The sequence below is a fragment of the Rattus rattus genome, chromosome 2, assembly GCF_011064425.1.
Source record: "Rattus rattus isolate New Zealand chromosome 2, Rrattus_CSIRO_v1, whole genome shotgun sequence".
Taxonomy (NCBI): Eukaryota; Metazoa; Chordata; class Mammalia; order Rodentia; family Muridae; genus Rattus; species Rattus rattus.
Genome location: NC_046155.1, coordinates 171,945,070 through 171,966,224, shown reverse-complemented (window position 1 = coordinate 171,966,224; position 21,155 = coordinate 171,945,070). Strand labels below are relative to the sequence as shown.

Below are 21,155 nucleotides of genomic sequence, written 5' to 3'. Positions count from 1 at the left end.
CCAAGAGCTCCCAGGAAGAATCTGGAACCCTGCCTAGACCCACCCTACACTAGATGGAAACAGGAGTTCTGCAGAGCACAGTGGGCAGGATGACAGGCACTGCATCCACCTGTGCTGAAGGGATCAGGGCAGGTCACAGTTGACTTTTTGACTACCTCTGCTGTAGCTGTAAACATGAGATTGCAGTTCTCTGAGAGAACTCCAGGGGACAATATAAGGACATTCATCCATGTGTGTCTGGGCATTCACACACACATGCATTCACACACACACACACACACACACACACACACACACACACACACACACACACACACACAGAATCAGTCAGAAAATTGTTTTCCTGAGCCATGACCTTGCCTTACACACAGGTTTTCATTCCTGTCCCTACTAACCTGGGGCACCCTCCCAAGATTCTTTGTCTGAGAACAGCCCTCTGTCTAGAGAACCTGAAAGTTTCCTCTCTTCTGTCATCTTTGACAAGGGAAGACAGAATTTCTCCAGGGGAATTAACCAGGGGAAGGGCCAAGGTTAATTAAGAAGACTAGAGAGAGCTCAGCTAATTCATAATGCTAGAATGTTGCCTTGAAACCCTCCATACAAAGAGGAACCCATAGTCCCTTCCAGGTCACACAGGTCACCTCTTCACAGCACTCAGGACATGAAACTTGTCACACAACTGCTTCCGTGCCTATGACTTGGGTCAGGAACTTGATTGGTTATTATAATTTTATTGGTTATTATTGATATTAGTGATAAAGGATTAATCTTTTTCTCTATTCATCACTCAGTTGGTCCCTTTCCAGCCCTCATAGGCATCTCTGTCACTTCCTGCTGGGAAATCTCACCTTCCATGAGCACTGAGGACACAGGGCAGACTGGGTGCTCAGCTGAGTCTCTGTGTCACAGGGACACATAGACAGGATGGAGGCTCCCTCTTTGACACAGACAGACTCAAGACCAGGACTCAGCAGATGTCAGCCCTGGGATGAACCATTGTTCTCTGAGGGCATGGGGATGTTTATCAGCCTTGTTTCTCAATGAGTGTCTTGGAGGAGAAACATAAAAAGAGAAAAGTTGAGAGAGACGCAGGCAGGAGCGAGGGTGGAAGGGACTGAGCAGTGCCTTAGACATAAACCCCATGCCCACAGCCCATTGGATTCTGGGAAGTGCTCCTGCCTGAGAGGAAACTCAGTTCAGAAGGAGGAAGGACAGCAGAGGCCAGGTGCCTTGTTGGAGTTGAAGGTCTCCTCAGAGCAAGAACATGACAGTGAGAAGACAGATGGAGGCATCCTCTGTGTGTCCCTTCAAGGGGTGTACCCCCTGCCAAGGGTTCCTCCTCACAGGTAAGAATGCCTACTCCATGGTTGTGTGTGGGGAGGAGACCTCAGAGAAAGGCTGAAGTTTCCTGAGAAGACAGGAGCCCTAGAGGAGACTCGGAATTTAGTTTAAAGTCATAGGGCAGAAGGTGCAGTGAGGGCTTAGGTTTAGCAGGCTGAAGCCCTCAATGGACAGGAGCTAGCAGAGGATGGAGAAAACCCCCAATGTTCTCTACTGAAAGTCAGTCACACTGTCTGCTCTGTTGTGAGTCCTGATGTGTCCAACCATCACATGGTGACTCTCCAAATGGAGGTCAAACAGATAATAAGAGGGCTCAGTGTGCAGACATGACAATCTCCATTCAGCCCTCAACTCCAGCATGGTGGTCAGGGAGACGGGACTCCTGCAGGGTCTTCTCTGCCAACCACACCCATGCGGTAGCTTTAACAGTACATGAAAACACTGAGACATTTGCCTTCAGACATGTGCTGTGGCACATACCCAAACCAGCTCACGCTGAGACATGTGCCTTCGTGAACCCACACATACAAAACAGAAGTGTAAAGAAAATTACAATACCCTTGATTATAATTATTGTTGTTAGTTACAAACCTAAGAACTATGTAATCCATGGACACATCCATCCATCCATCCATCCATCCATCCATCCATCCATCCATTCTTTCCTTTTTAATTCTTCCTTCCTTTCCTCCTTCCTTGTCCCTCCCTCTCTCCCTCCCTCCCTCCCTCTTTCCCTCTCTCCCTCTCTCCCTCCCTTCCTTCCTTCATCCCTTCCTTCCTCTATTGATGTCTGGAAATTTCTCAGGAACGGAGTCTTCCTAATGTCAGATTACTCCCTGTCCTCCCAAAGCCCTGATTCTAGTGGGTCAGAAATCAGTGTACCCAGAGAGCTGATGACCCAGTGAGAGTCTTTGAGGGAATGGAGGGTCATGATGCTCACCTCCATCAAGAAGAGTGGGAATACCCTACCCATACCCTTAAGGTGAATGTTAATCTCACTTGCTCAATATCAATGGTTGCTCTGTCTTCCCTTTTAGCCTCCCTTTTAACCTGCTTGCTCCTGACCACTGCCCAAGTCACCATTGAATCAGTGCCATCCCAAGTAGTTGAAGGAGACAACATCCTTCTTCTTGTCCACAATCTGCCAGAGAATATTATAGTCTTAGCCTGGTTCAGAAGGCTAACGAATATGAACCGTGCAATTGGCCTATATGCACTGAACATTAAAGTAAGCATGATGGGGCCAGTGCACAGTGGTAGAGAGACAGTATACAGCAATGGTTCCCTGTGGATCTGCAATGTCACCCAGAAGGACACAGGATTCTACATCCTACAAACCTTAAATAGACATGGAGAAATGGTATCAAGAACATCCATATATCTCTACGTGTACAGTAAGTGATACTTTGTGAACTCTGGGTGCTGTGTGGGGTTCATTCCAGTAGACACACATAGAAGAGGCAGGCTTCCTACCCCTTGCAATGTGTCCTCCCATTGGGATGTAAAGATGTAGTGGAGGACACACTAGGAGAATAGTGACCGTTGAACAGAATCCTTCATTTGACCTCACCTCGCAATCAGCTGGATGTGTAGTTAAGTCAGTGAAGGACATCAGTCCCTGTCTAGACTTCCGGGGTTCTTAGCAGTAATATGTTCTTGCGAGGGAGGGGAATTGGGTTTGAATGTGGTACACAGGATCCTCATGGAAGTGAGAACCAGAAAGCCTTGTCTCCAGACCTCTGTCCTGACTCATTTCCTGATGGCCCCGAGAAGCATTTTACAAAGGCTGGATTCTGCTCTGTTGGCAGGGAACAGTGCTTTTGAGGAGCAAATCCTTGTGCCACATATAATCAGCTGGTGCACTGCCATGAGAGCCACAGTTAGGCGAGGTCTCCTGGATCTCTCCAGTGACTCATCAGGGAGAGAATAGAAAGACAGATGTCCCAGCCACTAAGTAACTGTTATGATGGCCTTACGAGACTTCCAGGAAGGTCATGGTTGCCAGGAAGAGGGACAAAGGACACAGATCCTCCTGACAATTGCTTGTCCTTTGGGGTCCAGCTCATAGAAGTCTCTCCTGCAGGCAAATGACACCAGGCTCTGCTGATGTAGATAGCTCCCCAGATGTGAGCTGCAGTTCTCCCAGTGATCAGCAGGGGCAGCCTCAGGGAAACACAATTAACACCCAGAAGAGTATTTGTCTAAACCAGGAACTTACCTCCTCCTCTGGCTAACTGCCCTGTTCCTACAGACATGGGGGTCACACAGCCTTCTCAGACCTACCAGCTGCTTCCTGTATCTGCTGCCCTGCTAGGGAATTATGTGTAGTGGCTGCTTTGTGTATTTTCTCTAGAAAAGATAGAGTATCCTAAGGGAATCACCTAGACAGAGGCCCAAGGCATCTCAGAAAGGCCAGGCAGCACATGGGCAGAGCCACCACACAGCTCAGAACCCAGAGGAAGTGTGCCCACCATCTTGAAACCCTGCACAGGACGATGGAGCCCAGAGCAGTCCTTCCAGGACTCAGGTCACCTCCTCCCACACACTCAGGAAGTGAGGCTCCTGACACATCTGCTCCTGGGCCTTTTTTCTCCCTGAGAATCCTGACTGGTGACTGCAGTGAGAATGCATCTGTCCCCTTCCCCACTCATCACACAGCTGGCCCCTTTGGATCCTCACACACATCTCTGTCTCCTTCCTCCTGAGAGCAAACTCCATCTTTGCAGGGCACTGAGAACACAGGGCAGACTGGGTGCCCAGCTGGGTTCCTGGGTCACACAGGGAGTGCAGAGGCTCTGCCTTTGGTGCTGACTGAGCCAGAGTCAGGACGCAGCAGGTGGCAGCCCCTGGATAAGCAGCTGTTCTTGTAGAGCACATAGGTACTCATAAGCCTTTTCCTTCACAGCCTGTTCTGGAGGACTGAAACATTAAGAGAAAAGAGGAGAGGGGCATGGGACAGCTGTGAGAATAGAGAAGGGAGTGTTTTCAATAGAGACCCCCCCCATAGCCTGTGGAACTCTGGGAGATGCTCTTGCCTGGGAGGAGGCTCAGTTCAGAGAGCCAGGAAGAGAGAACTGGGAGCCATACTGGAGCGATGTGCCACAGAGGGAGGACAGATCTGGCCACAGAGACCAAGGAGGTGCACTCCTTAGCATCTGCAAAGGGTGCAACACCTATGTGGGCTACTGGGAGGAGACCACACAGTAGAGTGTAAGAAGACAGGGCTCACCCACTGTCTGAAGTCTCTTAAGAGGCACAAGGACCTGAGAGTTGTCTCAGTGTTTGGGGAGGAAAGATGATAGGAGCTCAGCAGCAGAAGGATGCTCTTGGTGAAGAGATGAAATGAGGGGAGAGAAGATTGTTGTTACCCAAAGTAAGTAATCATGAGCACAGAATTCTGAAGACTGCTCTTCTCAGCTATGATGTCCCAAATAAGAAACCAATCTTATCAGTGACATGGCTCAGCGATGTAGGTATTCACTTTATTGTCTGACAACCTGAGAACTAATGATTACAATTTGTCCCCTGACCTCCACCTAGGGACTGTGTCCTACACCTACTCCCACACATTGAGACATGCCCTTGATAGAAACACACATACAGACACACAGACACACAGACATACAGACACACAGACACACAGACACACAGACAACCTGAGAACTAATGATCACAAATTGTCCCTGACCTCCACCTAGGGACTGTGTCACACCTACTTCCACACATTGAGACATGCCCTTGATAGAAACACACATACAGGCACACAGACACACAGACACACAGACACACAGACACACAGACACACACAGACACACAAACACAGATACACAGACACAGACACACAGACACAGACACACACAGACACACAACATAACACACAACACATACACACACACACACACACACACAACACACACACACACACATACATACACAAACACAAACATACACACAGACACACACACACATACACAGACACAGACACACATACACACAGACACACAGACATACAGACACACACACACACACACAGACACACATACACACACAGACACACAGACATACAGACACACAGACACACAGACACACACAGACATACAGACACACAGACACACACACACACACACAGACACACACACACAGACACACACACACACACACACATACCCACACACACACACACACTGAGACACACCCTTGCACACAAATTCATACACAGATATAATAAGTAAAAGTGAAAAAAATCATAGCCAATTGAAACTGTCAACACTATATTACCCTAACATATGAATTTATTTTTTTTAGAACACAAATATATTTATTAATGCATATATGTTCTTACATCTATAAATATATAAAGTATCATTTTATGTCAAAGTAATTTTTCCTGACAGTTCTAGTAGACAAGGAAATACTAAAATATTGTTTTTTTTGCTGCGGTGTGGCACCATGGAACCGCAATGAATCTGCCTGTTTTTGTCCTTTTTATTAAATTTATTTATTCAATTACAGCCTCATATCAGCTCTTTCTCTCCTCCAAGTACCCTTTCTTGTTAGTCCTTCCCCCATTCCGCCTTCCTGTTCCTGAGAAGGGGAAGCCCCCCTCTCAGTGTTGACCCCTTACCTATACCCCTCTCCCGGCACATCAAGTTGCTGTGGGACTTGGCACATCCTCTTCCACTGAGGCCAGACTAGGTGGTCCATTTAGAGGTTGGCGATTCACAGGCATCCAGGCAACAGGCTCCGGGACAGCCCCTGCTCCAGTTGTTGGGGAATACCCATAAAGACCAAGCTGCTCATCTGCTACATATGTGGATGAGCCTAGGTCCAGCCTGTGCTCACTCTTTGGTTGGTGATTCAGTCTCTGGGAGGCCCCAAGTGTTCATGTTAGGTGACTCTGTTGGGGTTCCTGTCCTCTTCAGTCCCTCCAATCCTCCTCTCTGTGAGTCTCTCTGAGCTCTAGCTAATGTTGGGGTTTGAGACTCTGCATCTCTCTCCATCAGCTGCTGGATGGAGCCTCTCAGAGGACAGGTATTCTGGGTTCCCGTCTGCCGACATAACCTAGTATCATTAATAGCCTAAGGGATTGATTCTTTCCTATAGGATGGGTCTCAGTTTGGGGCAGTGATTGGTTGGTCATTCCCTCAGCCTCTGCTCGATCTTTGTCTGGGCCCATCTTGTAGGTAGGACACTCTTTGGGTCAAAGGTTTTGTGGATGGGTGGCTGCCCTTATCCTTTTACTTGGTGTCCTGCTTGGCTACAGAAGATGGCCACTTCAGGCTCTACATGCCCTGCTGCTAGGAGTCTCAGGTAGAGCCAACCCATTGACACTCTGCTGCCTCTCCCAACCCAGCACTCTGGCATGTTCTAGAGATTGTCCCCTCCCCAATTTTCCTTTTCTCTCCCCTGCTTTCCTACATTTGATTTCCCCCTCCCTCTCCACTTCCATCCCCATCCCCTCTGCCAACCAGTTCCCTCCCTCCATCGAACTTTGATATTTATTTTGTTTCCCTTTCTGAAAAAGATTCAATCATCCTCCCTTGGGCCCTTTTTGTTATTTGACTTCTTTGTGTCTGTTGATTATAGCTGGATGTCCTGAACTTCATGACTAATATCCACTTATAAGTGAGTCCATAGCATGCACGTCCTTTTGGGATTGGTTACTTCACTCAGGATGATATTATCAAGTTCCACTCATTCCCCTCCAAAATTGATGACATCTTTGTTTTTAACAGCTGAATAGTATTCCCTTGTATTCATATACCACATTTTCTGCATACATTTTTTTATGTTGATAGACATCTAGGTTGTTTCCAGTTTCTGGCTTTTATGAATAAAGCTGCTATAAACATAGTTGGGCAAATGTCCTTGTGGATGGTGGAGCATCTTTTGGGTTTATGCCCAGGAGCAGTATAACTGGGTGTTGAGGTAAAAGTTGTCCCAATCTTCTGAGAAAATTCCAAATTGATTTCCAGAGTGGTTGTACAAATTTGTACTCCCACCAGCAATGAAGGAATGGTCCCATGCTCCACATCCTCCACAGGATGTGCTGCTCTTTAAGGTGTTGATCTTCATCATTCTGATGGGTATAAGACGGTATCTCAGAGCCAATTTGAAATGCATTTCCCTGATGACTAAGGAACCGGTGTCTAACTTTTTGAGTTCTTTTTTTTTCATCTTTATTAACTTGGGTATTTCTTATTTACATTTTGATTGTTATTCCCAGTTTCCCAGCCAACATCCCCCTAGCCTCCCCTCCCCTCTATGGGCTTCCCTCCCCATCCTCCCCATTACCACCCTCTCCCAAATAATCTCGTCCAATTAGGGTTCAGTCTTTGGCAGGACCAAGGGCTTCCCCTTCCACTGGTGCTTTACTAGGCTATTCATTGCTACCTATGAGGTTAGAGTCCAGGGTCAGTCCATGTTGAGTTTTTGCAGTGACTTAGTCCCTGGAAGCTCTGGTTGCTTGGCATTCATATGGGGGTCTCAAGCCCTTCAAGCTCTTCCAGTCCTTTCTGATTCCTTCAATGGGGTCCCATTCTCAGTTCAGTGGTTTAATGATGGCATTCACCTATGTATTTGCTGTATTCTGGCTGTGTCTCTCAGGAGAGATCTATATCCGGTCCCTGTTTGGCCTGCACTTCTTTGCTTCATCCATCTTGTCTAATTGGGTGGCTGTATATGTATGGGCCACATATGGGGCAGGCTCTGAATGGGTGTTCCTTCTGCCTCTGTTTTAAACTTTGCATCCCTATTCCCTGCAAAGGGTATTCTTGTTCCCCTTTTAAAGAAGGAGTGAAGCATTCACATTTTGGTCATCCTTCTTGAGTTTCATGCGTTCTGTGCATCTAGGGTAATTCAAGCATTTGGGCTAATAGCCACTTATCAATGAGTGCATACCATGTGTGTTTTTCTGTGATTGGGTTACCTCACTCAGGATGATATTTTCCAGTTCCATCCATTTGCCTATGAATTTCATAAAGTCATTGTTTTTGATAGCGGAGTATTATGCCATTGTGTAGATGTACCACATTTTCTGTATCCATTCCTCTGTTGAAGGGCATCTGGGTTCTTTCCAGCTTCTGGCTATTATAAATAAGGCTGCTGTGAACATAGTGGAGCATGTGTCTTTCTTATATGTTTGCATCATTTGGGGTATATGCCCAAGAGAGGTATAGCTGGGTCCTCAGGTGTTCAATGTTCAATTTTTATGTAGGAACCTCCAGATTGATTTCAGAATTGTACCAGTCTGCAATGGGATTATTTCTATCTTTATCTATTGAGGCCTCTTTTATGACCAATTATATGGTCCAATTTTTGGAGAAAGTACCATGAGTTGGTGAGAAGAATGTATATCCTTTTGTTTTGGATGAATTTCTATAAATATCTGTTAAGTCCATTTGGTTTTCTTAGTCTGTCTATGTCTCTGTTTAATTTCTGTTTCCAAATCTGTCAATTGATGAGAATGGGATGTTGAAATCTCCTACTATTATTGTGTGAGGTGCAATGTGTGCTTTGAGCTTTAGGAAGTTTTCTTTTATGTATGTAGGTGCCCTTGTATTTGGAGCATATATATTTATGATTGAGAGTTCATCTTGGTGGATTTTTCCTTTGATGAATATGAAGTGTCCTTCCTTATCTTTTTTGAGGACTTTTAGTTGAAAATTGATTTTATTAGATTTTTTTTTTTTGGAGCTGGGGACCGAACCCAGGGCCTTGCGCTTCCTAGGCAAGCGCTCTACCACTGAGCTAAATTCCCAACCCCGATTTTATTCGATATTAGAATGGCTACTCCAGCTTGCTTCTTCAGACCATTTGCTTGGAAAGATGTTTTCCAGCCTTTCACTGTGAGGTAGTGTCTGTCTTTGTCTCTGAGGTATGTTTCCTGTAGGCAGCAGAAATCAGGGTCCTCATTGCGTATCCAGTTTGTTAATCTATGTCTTTTTATTGGGGAGTTGAGACTATTGATGTTGAGAGATATTAAGGAATAGTGATTATTACTTCATTTAATATTCAGATTTGTATGTATTATGTTTGTGTGCTTTTCTTCTCTTTATTTTGTTGCTAAGATGATTAGTTTCCTGCTTTTCTAGGGTGTAGCTTGCCTCTTTATGTTGGGCTTTACCATTCATTATCCTTTGTAGTGCTGGATTTGTAGAAAGATATTGTGTAAATTTGGTTTTGTCATGGAATATCTTGGTTTCTCCATCTATGTTAATTGAGAGTTTTGTTGGATACAGTAACCTGGACTGGCATTTGTGTTCTCTTAGGGTCTGTATGATATCTGTCCAGGACCTTCTGGCTTTCATAGTCTCTGGTGAGAAGTCTGGTGTGATTCTGATAGGTCTGCCTTTATATGTGACTTGACCTTTCCCCCTTACTGCTTTTAATATTCTTTCTTTGTTTTGTGCATTTGGTGTTTTGACTATTATGTGATGGGAGGAGTTTCTTTTCTGGTTCAATCTATTTGGAGTTCTGTAGGCTTCTTGTATGTTTATGGACATCTCTTTCTTTAGGTTAGGGAAGTTTTCTTCTATGATTTTGTTGAAGATATTTACTGGTCCTTTGAGCTGGGAGTCTTCCCTCTCTTCTATACCTATTATCCTTAGGTTTGATCTTCTCATTGAGTCCTGGATTTCCTGTATGTTTTGGACTGGTAGCTTTTCCATTTTCCATTTTCTTTGACTGTTGTGTCGATGATTTCCATGGGATCTTCTGCTCCTGAGATTCTCTCTTCTATCTCTTGTATTCTGTTGTTGATGCTTGTATCTATGGCTCCTTGTCTCTTCCTTTGGTTTTCTATATCCAGGATTGTTGCCCTGTGTTGTTTCTTTATTGCTTCTATTTCCATTTTTAAGTCCTTCACCTGTTTGATTGTGTTTTCCTGGAATTCTTTCAGGGATTTTGTGATTCCTCTCTATAGGCTTCTACTTGTTTATTTATGTTTTCCTCTGTTTCTCTAAGGGAGTTCGTTATGTCTTTCTTGAAGTCCTCCATCATCATGATCAAATGTGATGTTAAATCTAGAACTTGCTTTTCTGGTGTGTTTGGATATTCAGTGTTTGCTTTGGTGGGAAAATTGGGCTCCGATGATGCCATGTCGTCTTGGTTTCTGTTGCTTGGGTTCCTGCGCTTGCCTCTCACCATCATCTTGTCTCTGGTGTTACCTTTTCTGTTATTTCTGACAGTTGTTAGACTATCCTATAGGCCTGTGTGTCAGGAATGCTGTAGACCTTTTTTCCTGTTTTCTTTCAGCCAGTTATGGGAACAGAGTGTTCTGCTTTCGGGTGTAGTCTTTCCTGTCTACTGGTCTTCAGCTGTTCCTCTTGGCCTGTGTCCTGAGTCCACCAGGCAGGTCACTTGGAGCAGAAAAGTTTGTCTTAACTGTGGTCCTGAGGCTGAAGTTGCTCGTGAGGGGCTGCTTTTGAGGTCTCAGTGAGGGCGGCAACCAGGAGGGCCTGCACCACCTTTTCCCGGGGCCCCCGTGCACTGGGGTCCCAGATGGTGTTAGGTGTTTTCCTCTGGAGTAAAAAATGTGGGCAGAGTGTAGTCTCTTCTGGCTTCCCAGGTGTGTCTGTCCCTCTGAAGGGTTTAGCTGTCTCTCCCACGGGATTTGGGTGCAGGGAGCTTTTGACCCGGTCCCTTCAGATCCGGGCGGTGTCTGGACCGCCGGGGACCTGCCGCTTGAATTCCTTGAGTTGTTTATATAGTTTGGTTATCAGTCCTCTGTCAAATGTATGTTGTCTGAATATCTTTTCACATTCTGTAGGCTGCCTTTTTGTACTAATGATGTTATCCTTTGATTTGCAGTAGCTTTCAGTTTCATGAGGTTACATTCGTTTATTCTTGACCTCAGAAAGTTGTCTCCTGCATCAGTGAGTTCCAGGCTATTTCACACTTTCCATTAGATTTAGTGTATCTGGTTTTATTTTGAGGTCTTTGATACATTTGAACTTGAGTTTTGTGCAGGGTGATAAATACAGATCTATTTGCATTCTTCTTCATGAAGACAGCCAGTTAGACTAGCACCATTTGTTGAAGATGCTTTTCCTTTTCCTCTGCGTGGTTTTGGCTTCTTTGTCAAAAATCAAGTGTATGAAGGTTTGTGGGATTATTTCTAGGTATTTGATTCGATTCCATTGATCCACCTGTCTGTTTCTATACCAATAGCATACAGTTCTTATCACTATTGCTCTGTAGTACAGCCTGAGGTAGGATATGATGATACTTCTAGATATTCTTTTATTGTTCTGGATCATTTCAGCTATCCTGCTTTTTTCCAAATGAATTTGAGAATTGTTCTTTCAAGATCTGTAAATATTTATGTTCAAATTTTGATGGGAATTGCACTGTATCTGTAGATTGCTGTTGATTAGATGGTCATTTTCACTATGTTAATCCTACAGATTCATGAACATGGGAGATCTTTCCATCTTCTGATATCATCCTGAACTGCCTTCTTCAGAGACTTGAAGTTATTGTCATACAGGTCTTTCACTTGCTTGGTTAGAGTTGCAGAAAGGTATTTTATGTTATTTTTGGCTATTGTGAAGAATACTGTTTTCCTAACTTCTTTCCCAGCCTGTTTATTAGTTGTGTAGAGGAGGGCTACTGAGGGCCACATTGCCAAAGCTGTCTAACAGCTGAAGGCATTCTCTGGTAGAATTTTTGGTGTTGCTTATGTATACTATCATATCATCCACAAGTAGGGATACTTTGATTTCTTCCCTTCCAACTTGTATCTCCTTAATCTCCTCTGGTTGTCTTACTGCTGTGGCTAATACTTCAAGTACTATATTGATTATGTAGGGAGAGGGTCACAGACTTGTCTTGTCACTGATATTAGTAAAATCGCTTTAAGTTTCTCTCCATTTAGTTTGGTGTTGGCTACTGGCTTGCTATTACTTTTTTTTTAAAGATTTATTTATTTATTATATATAAGTACACTGTAGCTGTCTTCAGATACACCAGAAGAAGGCATCGGATCTTCTGGGTTGGTTGCTGGGAATTGAACTCATGACCTCTGGAAGAGCAGTCGGGTGCTCTTAACCGCTGAGCCATCTCTCCAGCCCTTGCTATTACTTTTATTATGTTTAGGTATGTGCCTTGTATCCCTGATTTACCCAGATTTTAAACATGTACTGGTGTTGGATTTTGCACAGGCTTTTTCAGCATCTAATGATATGATGTAATTTTTTCTTTCAGTTTGTCTGTATGGTAGATTATGTTGATAGATTTTCATATATTGAATCATTCCTGCATCCCTGGGATTAAGTCTACTTGATCACGGGCATGCGTGATACTGAGACATCATTCATTCCTTCATTTATTCATTCACTCTCCACAGGTATTTGAGTTTTTTTAATAAAGTCTTTCTTTTTTGTTTTTCTTATTTATTTTTATTAATTGTTGTATTTATTTATATTTTAAATGTTTTTCCCCTTCCAGTCGTCCCTCCTAGAGTTCCAACCCCTCACCCTCCCATTTGACTCTAAGAGGGTGCTCCCCGACCCAGTCAACCACTCCCACCTCAGTCTTCTAGAATTGCCCTTCTCTGGGGCATCAAGCCACCAGAGGATCGAGAGAATTCCCTCCCCCTGAGACTAGACAATGCAGCACTCTGCTACATATTTAGCAGGAGCCACAGATTGGCCCGTGTATGCTCTTTGGTTGGTGGCTTAGTCCCTGAGAGTTCTGAGGGGTCCAGTTAGTTGATACTGTTATTCTACTTATGGGGTTTCAATCCCTTTCACCTCCTTCAGTTCTTTCCCTAACTCTTCTACTGGGGTCTCTGGGCTCAGTCTGATGGTTGTCTGTAAGTATCTGCATAATGTAAAGCTATTCAAGAATCTCAGAAATCTATGACCAAACCACAAGACTAAGTCCTTTTTTTCCTTTTTCTAAACAACTAACATTGAACAGAGATAATCATTTCATTAAGTGAATGCTTAAAAGAATTATTTGAACAATGTTAAGATGTAAATGATTTAATAGAAAAAATCTCTGGACTACAGATAAAAAATAATCAACTCTGTTTTCTAGTTCTTCAATTAATGTTAAGCAACAAGAGGTTAAGGGGGTGTATCTTTTTTATTGGATTTTTTAAATTTACATTTCAAATGTTATTTGCTTTCCCAGTTTCCCAGACATAAGCACCCTATCCTCTTCCCTCCCCTTCTTCTATAAGGTTGTTCCCCTCCCCATCTGTCCCCTTTCCATCCCACAACATTCCCCAACACTGGGGGTCCATCCTTGGTAGGACCAAGGGCTTCTTCTTCCGTTGGTGCCCAACAAGGCCATCCTCTGCTACCTTTGCAGTTGGAGCCATGGGGTCATTCCATGTATAGTCTTTGGGTAGTGGTTTAGTCCTTGGGAGCTCTGGTTGGTTGGCATTGTTGTTCTTATGGGGTTGCAGGCCCCTTCAGCTCTTTTAATCCTTTCTCTGATTCCTCCAACAGGGGTCCTGTTCTCAGTTCAGTGGTTTGCTGCTAGCATTAGCCTCTGTATTTGACATACTCTGGCTGTGTCTCTCAGGAGACATCTATATCCAGTTTCTGTCAGCCTTCATTTCCTAGCTTCATCAATCTTACCATATATATATATGGTACATGTGGGGCAGGCTCTGAATGGCCATTTCTTCAGTCTCTGTTTCAAACTTTGCCTCTATATCCTCTCCTCTGAATATTTTTGTTTCCCCTTTTAAGAAGGACTGAAGTACCCAAATTTGGATCATCCTTCTTCTTGAGCTTCTTGTGGTCTGTGGATTGTATCTTGGGTAATTTGAACTTTTGGGCTAATAGCCACTTATCTGAGTGTATACCATGTGTATTTATCTGTGATTGGTTTACTTCACTCAGGATTTGTGTGGCATTTGTGTTCTCTTAGGGTCTGTATGACATCTGCCCAGGATCATATGGCTTTCATTGTCTCTGTTGAGAAGTCTGGTATAATTCTGATAGATCTGCCTTTATATGTTACTTGACCTTTTTCCCTTACTCCCTTTAATATTCTTTCTTCGTTTTGTGCCTTTGGTGTTTTGAGTATTATGTGATGGGAGGAATTTCTTTTCTGGTTCAATCTATTTGGAGTTCTGTAGGCTTCTTGTATGTTTATGGGCATCTCTTTCTTTAGGTTAGGGAAGTTTTCTTCTATGATTTTGTTAAAGATATTTACTGGCCCTTTAGGTTGGGAGTCTTCACTCTCCTCTATACCTATTATCCTTAGGTTTGATCTTCTCATTGTGTCCTGGATTTCCTGGATGTTTTGGGCTAGGAGCTTTTTGCATTTTATATTTTCATTGACTGTTGTGCAATGTTTTCTATGGTATCTTCTGCCCCTGAGATTCTCTCTTCTATCTCTTGTGTTCTCTTGGTGATGCTTGCATCTATGACTCCTGGTCTCTTCCCTAGGTTTTCTGTCTCCAGGGCTCTCTCCTTTTGTGCCTTTTTATTGTTTCTATTTCCATTTTAAATCCTGGATGGTTTTGTTTAATTCCTTCACTTGTTTGGTTGTGTTTTCCTATAATTCTTTAAGGGATTTTTGTGTTTCATCTTTAAGGACTTCTACTTGTTTACTTGTGTTGTCCTGTATTTCTTTAAGGGAGTCATTTATGTCATTCTTAAATTCCTCCTCCTCCTCCTCTTCCTCCTTCTCCACCATCACCACCACCATCACCACCACCACCACCACCACCACCATCAAATGTGATTTTATATCTAAATCTTGCTTTTCTGGTGTGTTTGGATATCCAGTACTTGCTTTGGTAGAAGAACTGGGCTCTGATGATGCCAAGTAGTCTTGATTTCTGTTGCTCAGGTTTCTGTGCTTGTCTCTTGCTATCAGGTTGTCTCTAATATTAGCTTCTCTTGCTGTCTCTGACAGTGGCTTCACCCTTCTGTAGGCCTATGTGTCAGCATTCCTATAAATCTGTTTTCTTTCAGTTGGATCTGGGAACAGAGAGCTCTGCTCTCAGGTGTGCTCCTGGCGACTGGCTTTCAAGCTCTTGGTGCAGTCAGAAACCTGAAGGATCCTGCTCCTGACTGCTCCTAGGTCCCTGTGCCCAGGGGTCTCATATGGCACTAGGTGATTTCCTCTTGGGTTGGGAATGTGGGCAGAGAGTAGTCTCCTCTGAGTTCTCAGGAGTGTTTGCATTTCTGAGGGTCCAGCTCTCTTACCTACGGGATTTGGGTGCAGGGAACTTTGTGACTGGTTCAGTTTAGTTCCGGGCACAGGCTGGACCCAGCAGGTTCCTTCTGCTGGCACACGCCTATATTCCTGTATCCAGAGGCACTATGCCATTTCCTTTTGGGCCAGGGATTTGGGCAGAGGTAAGCAGAAGTGGCTGTCTGTCCTGTGGTCTAAGGATTATCTACACTTCTGCGTGTTCCGTTCTCTCCCCCACGGGATTTGGGTACAGGGAGCTGTTGGATAAGTTCAGTTCAGTTCTGGACATGCCAGAAACCAGAAATGCCCTGTCCCAGAGGACTTCTGCCTTTGAGTCTACCAGGCAGGTCGATTGGAGCAGAAAAGTTGGTCTTACCTCTGCTCTCAGATGTGTAGGCGCTCCTGGCAACTGGCTTTCAGCTTTCGACTCAGGCAGAAATCCGAAGGTTCCTGTCCCTGACTTGCTCAGCAGGCACAGATGGGACTAGGCAATTTCCTCTTGGGTCAGGACCAGGGGCAGAGAGTAGTCTCCTCTGAGTTCTCGGGAGTGTCTGCACTTCTGAGGGTCCAGCCCTCTCCCCCTTGGGTGCAGGGAGCTGGGTGTGAAGCTTTTCTTTCAAAAGTATGAGACAAATTCCAGTTCTCACAGTTCCCTATTCCTAGTGGACTGGAAGCTCGACCAGCAAAGAAATCTAGAAGGTGAAATCAGGTATAGGGTGTTATCACTAAAGGACAAGAAACAAAGAGAGTATGAAGATTGGGAGGCTTCACCCCAACACCAATCTACACTGAGTGTGGGCAGGGACCTGAGGACATTGAGGTGGGGCCATGTTGACACCTGAGGAGAGAGAGCATCAAAGAGAGGGAGGTAATGTCCTGACCTCCACCAAGTAGGGCAGAGAGACCCTCACCCACACTCCTCAACTGAGCAACACATACACCTGCTGAAGACACAGGACACCATCCTCTCCAAATACAAAAGCCATAATATTGATGGATTTTTTTTCCCCAGGCTCACTTTTGACTGGCAGACACACTCCTACCTTTTCCCAGCTTAGTATTGAATCAGTGCCACCGAATGTTGCTGAAGGGGCAAGCGTTCTTCTACAGGTTCACAACCTCCCAGAGAATCTTCGAGTGCTTTTCTGGTACAAAGGGGTGGTTGTGTCCAACAATCTTGAGATAGCCCAACACATAAAAGCCAAGAATTCAAGTGTGCCAGGCCCTGCTCACAGTGGTAGAGAGACTGTGTACAGCAATGGATCCCTCCTGCTTCAGAATGTTACCCGGAATGACACTGGATTCTACACCCTACGAACTCTGAGTAGATACCGGAAAATAGAATTGGCACACGTGCAACTTCAGGTGGACAGTAAGTGATTTTCTATGATTGTTCAGTGCTGGGTGGAGCTTTGACACACAGGACTGTCACCCCTGACATGTGGGTAACTCCTCTTTGCCTTTTTAATCACCCTGTTGGAGTTGACCACTATGTGCAGGACACATGTGATAGAGAGAAATGCCCATGGATCAGAATCCATTGTCTGACTCTCCCCTGTGTCAAGGAGGACCTTGACAGAAAATAACTCAACACTAGATGCCAGACTCTGCCCAGTCCTCTGGGGATTCTTGCCATGCATGTGAGGAAACAATGGCATCCTCACAGAGTGGTGAGCACTAGGAAGCTCTGGTCTCAGTCGCCTGTCCCAGGCTTGACTGCAAATGTCTCTGGGAGCATTTTGTCAGGAGTGCTGCTTGCTGCCTACATCCTCACAGCCTGCCCATCCTGATCTTATAGCACCTAAGACACTGAGCCCAGGGGTGGAAATGCTTGCAGTGGCCTAGACTCTCCCACATCAATCACCAATTAAAAATGTACTATAGGTTGGCCCACAGGGTATTTTGGTGGTGGCATTTTAAATCAGGTCCCTTGTTGCAAAAGGCTGTAGCTTGTGTTAATTTGATGTAAAGCCAGCCAGCATGATTCCTGAGCCCTTCCCAATACCTAGGTTTGCCAAGAAGACCACATTCTTCCCACCCGTCACCCAGCCTTAGTCCTGGGAACTGCAGGTTGAACAGTGAGAACATGTAAAATGTGAGACCAGAGGCTGACTGCAGGTACAAAGGAGATGAGAAAGTCAGAGTGTGTAGAGACCAAGGTCAGAGGAGGCATCATCTCAAAGCACTATGTGCATGAATGTGTGCAATGTCTGAACGAGGGTAGTGAGGGGACAGTCATGGGACACTGAGGATGGAGTTCCATGCATAGGAAATTAGAGATTCTAGGGCACTGAGGGAGTGGAGGCCATGTTGCTGACTTCCATCAGGTGGGAGAGACACACCCACACCTGCATCTCTAGGCTGAGTGAAGAATCCATCTGCTCAGTATGGAGGTCACCATCTTTCCATCAAGCACAATCATCCCATGTGATGACTTTTCTCCTTTCACTTCCAGCCTCCCTTTCCTCGTGCTGTGACCTTGTCACCTCTGCCCAACTCACGATAGATCCATTGCCACGGCATGCTGCTGAAGGGGAAAGTGTTCTTCTCCAAGTTCACAATTTGCCAGAAGATCTACAGTTTTTTTCCTGGTACAAAAGAGTGTCTAGCATCCAGGTCTTAAAAATTGCAGACTACATCAGAGCCACAAATTCCATCATCAAGGGCCCTGCACAAAGCAGAAGAGAGACAGTGTACACCAATGGATCCCTGCTGCTCCAGCATCTCACTGAGAAAGACACAGGCTTGTACACATTACAAACGATAGACAGAAATTTCAACATTGAAACAGCACCTGTGCAAGTCACTGTGCACAGTAAGTGACTCTCAATGACTTCCAGCTGCTGGGTGTGGTTTATCCTATTTCATAACTGGACTGTGAGGAGTGGGCTGTGCCTGCTCCCCCCAGCATTATTTCCTCTCATTGGTGTTTGGGCACTTAGTTCAGGGCCCACATGGGGTAGACCAAAAGCATTAGAGCAGAACCCCTCTCCTGTCTTTATCTGTAGAGAGGAAGGCCTGTGTTTGTAAAACTCAGGCCAAGAATGTCACACTCAGCCTTGATCCTTGGGTCTCTCCGCATGCACATGCCTTTTAGGAGGACTCTGTGGGGGAAGAGATCAAAGAGTCAGAAAGTGAGCATTGGGGATTGTAGAGGAAGAAGTGAGGGAAGGCATACCATCTCCACATCTTCTGAGTATTAGCAGGCATGTGAGGACAGTGAGGTTGGGGCACATGAGGACAGAGTTCCACACAGAGGAAGTGACAAATAGTCAGGTGCACCGAGGTCATGGAGATTGTTTGCTCATTCCTGTCTGTATGTGCAGACACTGCCTCCCACCTCTCCTGAGTGATGGGTCTAAGCTTCTGTGGTCACAGGACCCCATCTTTTTACCAAAGACAAAGATGTTATTATTGGTGAATTTGTCCTTTTCTATTCTATCTTCCCTTTTAACCCTCCCTCCATGGTCTAGCTTACTTTTGAATCAGTAAAAGAAGCTCCAGGAAGGCAAGGATCCAGACTCAACTGTAGTTGGTCCCAGAGAGCTTCTCAGGGCTAGCATTAAATTTTCTGTTAGAGCTGACAGGGAACAAGACTTTGCTGACTGCCCAAGTCACACAGGGTGTGGGATTAGCTGTGCACCACCATGACAGCTGTAGTCATGTAGGTCACCTATGTACCTCCTTTACTTGAGCCTCAGTGGACAGGTGTCAGGACAGAAGCCAATTGTTCTGATGGACTTAGGAGACTCAGATGAAAATATTTTCCCCCAGGGAAGGGACAGAGGTGACAGTTCTCCAGGCAGCTTCTTATTCTCAGTAGTCTAGCCTATGGTAACTGGTATAGATGCTGCTGATGTGAGCATCTTCCCCACCCTGAGTTCAGAACATTGACCATACCTAATCTTAACTATAGGCACTGCAATGATCATGCACAGTGTGTCCTAGTAGAGGGAATCTGAGGCACATCAAACTCAGTGGTTAATCAGGGTCACACAGCCCATGGGTCACAGATGCAAAGCACAAGATATGACTGTAGTCACAGCTCCAATTTCTCCTCCCTCGAAGCTTTATTAGGTGTGAGCTATAGAAGGGCTGGTTGAGGTGTCTGGAGGACAACTGTCATTTGGTCCCCTCCTCTGTTTCTTTGCAGAGCCTGTGACACAGCCCTTCATGAGAGTCACCAACAGAACTGTCAGAGTACAGAGCTCAGTGGTCTTCACTTGCTTCTCAGACAACACTGGGATCTGCATGCATTGGTTCTTCAATAATAAGAGTGTCCAGCTCACACAGAGGATCACACTGTCCCCATCAAAATGCCATCTCAGCATAGATTCTGTCAGTTGGGAGGATGCTGGACAGTATCAATGTGAGGTCTCCAATCCAGTCAGCTCGAAGACCAGTCTCCCAGTCAGCCTGGCAGTGATGAATGAGTGACCCCTCCTCTCATGCTACAGCAGAGCAGTGGCATTCTTTTGTCAAATGGAGAAAAGTTACATGGTAAAAATTGTCAGTAAGCACTCACGTACTGCCATCATGGTGGATTTTGTCTAAAGTCCTGTCAGAACCGTGTGTAGAAGAATAGGCCAGCATTTAAAGTGAGACTAGTTGTCAAAAGGAAAATAAATACATTGATACTGTAATGATACTGTTTATTTGTAAACAGTATTACAAATGTGTTAAGAGTTTAGATTGTGGGGGTTGGGGATTTAGCTCAGCGGTAGAGCGCTTGCCTAGCGAGTGCAAGGCCCTGGGTTCGGTCCCCAGCTCCGAAAAAAAAAACAAAAACAAACAAACAAACAAAAAAGAGTTTAGATTGTGGATCGAATGTACCACGGACCCTGAGAATCTATGGCAACTAGTATCACAAGTCTCTAAATTTCCGATGCTCCACGTGTTCTGTTAACATGGCCCGGTTTGCACAGAGACAAAATGCACTCATATGCTCCAATAGCATCACCTAACTGCAAGGCTACCTGGACACCAGTCACCAATGGGAAGTGAGGAAGATGACAGTAGAGACTGCCCACATTTCTCAGTGCACATAACTGGCTACTAAATAGTTTTGATTCAGTTTCTTTGATGCACAGAATTGAAATCCTTTGTGTAAACACTAGCTGGAATATTTCTATCCAAAGAGTTGTGGTCACAGTGTGAACTTGCACACAATTCTTTGATATACATACATACATACATACATACATACATACATACATATAGTATATAATACAAAAATGTAAATATATATGTGGTTTCCTTCTGGTACCCGGAGTTTGTTGGCAGTGATGCCCTTAGTACCCTCCATTATTGATGTTAATATTATAGTTAGAGTTAAGTATGACTGGGTTCATGGAAAATCCCCAGCCAGCTGCAGAAGATCAATACAAATCTGGTGGTCAGAATGCCTAATGATATGACAAACTTGTGACCTTTCTGAGGAACCAACATCCTGTTGACTAATGATATGACAAACTTGTGACCTTTCTGAGAAATACAAATCTGGTGGTCAGAATGCATAATGATATCACAAACTTGTGGTGGTCAGGATGCCTAATGATATCACAAACTTGTGGTGGTCAGGATGCCTAATGATATCACAAACTTGTGACCTCTCCAACATCCTGTTGATGTCAGGTGATTGCCTGACCACA

At 44.8% G+C, this 21,155-nt stretch overlaps 1 protein-coding gene across 1 annotated transcript; it reads left to right on the top strand.

The window, feature by feature from the left end:
- The first annotated feature begins 1,099 nt into the window (after positions 1–1,099).
- Positions 1,100–20,028, top strand: LOC116892575 (pregnancy-specific glycoprotein 22-like). Its single transcript, XM_032894355.1, has 5 exons — positions 1,100–1,346; positions 2,379–2,735; positions 16,517–16,876; positions 17,960–18,319; positions 19,658–20,028. The coding sequence occupies exons 1-5, from the start codon at positions 1,265–1,267 to the stop codon at positions 19,939–19,941; spliced, it is 1,443 nt and encodes a 480-aa protein (XP_032750246.1). The 5' UTR covers positions 1,100–1,264; the 3' UTR covers positions 19,942–20,028.
- The last annotated feature ends 1,127 nt before the right edge of the window (positions 20,029–21,155 follow it).

Excerpts from the sequence above, each read along its gene's own strand:
- LOC116892575 (XM_032894355.1), top strand. The coding sequence starts at position 1,265 with ATGACAGTGAGAAGACAGATGGAGGCATCCTCTGTGTGTCCCTTCAAG. Across the intron at positions 2,736-16,516 it reads CATATATCTCTACGTGTACA|GCTCACTTTTGACTGGCAGA; the intron begins GTAAGTGATACT and ends TTTTTTCCCCAG. Across the intron at positions 18,320-19,657 it reads TGTGCAAGTCACTGTGCACA|AGCCTGTGACACAGCCCTTC; the intron begins GTAAGTGACTCT and ends GTTTCTTTGCAG.